Source organism: Olea europaea, unplaced genomic scaffold, assembly GCF_002742605.1.
Source record: "Olea europaea var. sylvestris unplaced genomic scaffold, O_europaea_v1 scaffold1314, whole genome shotgun sequence".
NCBI lineage: Eukaryota > Viridiplantae > Streptophyta > Magnoliopsida > Lamiales > Oleaceae > Olea > Olea europaea.
The window spans coordinates 114,488-117,677 of record NW_019230613.1 but is presented as its reverse complement, the minus strand read 5'-3'; the positions used below and the strand labels follow the sequence as shown (position 1 = coordinate 117,677).

The window sequence follows — 3,190 nt, the reverse complement described above, 5'->3', positions numbered from 1 at the left end:
ATAAACCAGTTCTTATGCGATATGAAAAAATTCAACAAAAATCAGCTGCCATTCGCACCACTTAACTTGCTCTTCAAATCATCCTGTAGCAAAATATCCAGTAAGGCGCAGGAGGAATCTGCTTCTCCATAGGCCTCTGCCATGTTCAACTCTACCGTGGAGTCAAATTCATGAATGCGATGTCTCGAAATCTCCCTATTTTCCAACAACAGTAACATCGTGTGAAGACAATCATCTGCATCACCATTTTATTCTCCAAGAAATAGCGTCTCCAAACTGAAACTTGTTAATGAGGGTGCTAAAGAGGCGCTGACCTAATTGGGACATCCACATGCACCTACTGAAACTTGTAAACAGATTTTACTCGCCAGTAGGCAAATGTTAACGATGTGTTTTTACAAGACAAGACGGAAACCATTCTGAGGGAGCTGGAGATGTGTGTAACCCCCTGGTTCACAAAGTTCCGGCTGGGCACTGTCAAGATGCAAACCGGCAGCAAGCTGGAGCTTCTAATTTAATATCTGATCATATAATTTGTTTCGTGATTGATTCAAGGTACCAATTCTTAGTAGACACACTATTGATTACGTTTCTCAAAATTTAAAGAGAATGGATTAGCATGGAATGCGTTTATTCATAATTTCCCAAAACTGAATACAAACTGAGAAGAAAAGGTACACATTACATGCTTATCGGCTTTACAGTGTTTCCAGTTGCTTTCCGGGCTTATGGTCACATACATGCCATTCAGCAATACACAGTACAGAACTTGTATCCTCTCATAATGTTACATATAGGAAAAAAGTGCGTATTTACTTGGATGCTTACATATTGAAGGTTCGAATATCGTCATTTAATTGTGTATTTATGGATCATTTTGATAGAAAGGCTCATCGCTCCTACAGCTAGTCAATGACAAATTGCTTTTTCACAGAGAACCATCCTACAAATTGGAGGAACAATATATATCAGTAAGGATGGAAAATACTTTCCCACATGGCATTTGCTAAAACTAGGGGGTGTCAAAAGGCTAGGAGGCACATGGCCATTTAGAACGAAGCCAATATTAAATAAACTTACATATATTATTTGGTCTAGTCGCAGAGAGGTAGGCAAGAAGCATAGCAAGTATGATGAAGATGACAACGATCTGCATTAAAACAAAAATAAGAAATATCCACTAGACGAAGGACGAGTTTGATAAAAATTAAAGATAGGCATCGGAACACTCACCGTAGTTGAATTGTATCTAGGCTCGCTCCTAATGATGTAAGATTTCCTGGTAGTCACCATCAAGGTTAGCTAAACATCAGAAAAAATGTTTGTAGACAATTACTCAAAAAAGTCAACCTACCTATTGTTTAGAGATCCAGAGTCTCTGCAAATTTTCAAGATTGTTTCTAGCTTCTCCTTTGTTTTATTAGCGTTAGGATCACTGTTGTCCACCTACAGAAAAGAAACTGTTTTTCAGAAAACAAAAGAAGAAATCTACATGTTAATCAGGAATTAACAGCAAAGAAAAACTAGACTCAAAAGGTTACAATGCTTTAAACATCCAAGTCAAATTTTCTTTATTAATAATTAATCTGTAAGATACTCTATTGTTTTCGACTTCCTGACAAAGGAATAGCTGGTAAATGAAAAGATTTGAAACAGGAAATGCAATTTTCGGGGTACAAGAAGCTGTGGGAATTTTACAAGACGGGAATATCTCCCCATGTGAAATTGGCATACCGATTAGAATGTTTTGCTAGACTACTTCAAAGCCAGAAGTCAAAAGAAGATATAGCCTATGTTTGGTAGAAACTAAAATCTAAATTTTAATCTAAGTCAAAGTCAACAATTAATTTTAACTATATATTTAATAGGACCCAGAGCTTTTCAATCACACATGTCGTCAACTTTTATCAAAATCTATTAAAAATTTGATTTTAATCCCTACCAAACAAAGGCGTAGATTAGATAAATGCTGGCCGACACATAGACTGGACAATTCCTTGATTTTCTCATTTTGATATTTTAAGGATTACAAGACTCAACACTGGAATCTCTGGAAAGAGATGAAAGATGCTCAGAAAACATCAATCAAGGAAAAGATACATTTTTTCATCTTGATATAGACTGCATTAAACAAGGTTACATGACATGTTCTGGAACAGTTTACATGTGAATATTATAACATTATGCAGATGAAGGGTCATACCTTAGACTTCAGCATGCGAGAGAAATCATAAAAATCCCCATAGACATCTGACATTGTTTTGGTTCGGTCAATAACTTTAGCTGTAAGACCTGAGGAGATGAGATCACAAAACTTAAAATAAGTTACATATTGTATTGATTGAAAAACAAACTAAAACTAAAACTAAAACTAAAATAAAAGAGTAGCTCAAGTTATAGCTATCATATACCCTTGGTACAAGAAAATTTTAAATAGCATACACAAGAAATAGGGTGGGGAAAGGTGGAAATTCCATGGTGATCGAATTTTTGTGACGTTCTATTGGAACGAGGCAGACTAATTATAAAGAGATTACTATGAAAACTAAACAAGCACTTAGAAGTAAGAAAAAAGTAACTTACCCAAACATATTTGGAAACAAAATGTTACTTAAAAGTGAAAGTAACTTTTACTTAATTTAAGCTTAGGTAAACATAGTCCAATAATTTAATAGCTAAGAAGCTTTTCGTCGTTGAGCTCTGGTCGGGGAATATTTATACATAAAAAGTTCAAAACCACTGAAGGAAACAAATTATCTTCACTAACTTGAAGGCCTCCTAAAGCTGCAACCGATACAATTTGATCAAAGTTCAAGTTGGTTTTGCTTCAGTAATTTTATTGGTCAAAATAGTAATTCTTTTCATGTTCACATTAACACTTCACCTCCTTTAAGGGATATAAGTTAGTTCATAATTTATGATCCAATATCATATCCTCAGATATAAATTACTCGTAGAAAGGAAGAAACCACACAGAATCCATTAAAATGAACAGATCAAACTTTATGTAGCATCAGATCACATCAAGAGATAAACATCGTACCACGTCTCATTTTCACAACACCCCTGAAGACTTGAATATTGTTGTAGCACAAAGCTAGTGTTCCAATTGCCATGATCTGGTAATTTAGAAAAAACAAATTCAGATGCATTTTCTTGAAGGGGTGGATTAAAAATCTTGATGCATGAT

The 3,190-nt window shown here is 34.9% G+C and overlaps 1 protein-coding gene across 1 annotated transcript in view; it reads right to left on the bottom strand.

Moving 5' to 3' along the window:
• Window positions 1–599: 599 nt before the first annotated feature.
• The window catches only part of LOC111374919 (squalene synthase), a 7,974-nt gene continuing 5,383 nt past the window's right edge, over window positions 600–3,190 (bottom strand). Inside the window, exons 10-15 of the mRNA XM_022997680.1 lie at window positions 3,044–3,119; window positions 2,204–2,292; window positions 1,355–1,446; window positions 1,234–1,279; window positions 1,081–1,150; window positions 600–943 (exon numbers count right to left, since the gene is read on the bottom strand). Coding sequence (XP_022853448.1) covers window positions 942–943; window positions 1,081–1,150; window positions 1,234–1,279; window positions 1,355–1,446; window positions 2,204–2,292; window positions 3,044–3,119 — 375 coding nt within the window. The 3' untranslated portion in view covers window positions 600–941. The remainder of the gene's footprint in view (window positions 944–1,080; window positions 1,151–1,233; window positions 1,280–1,354; window positions 1,447–2,203; window positions 2,293–3,043; window positions 3,120–3,190) is intronic.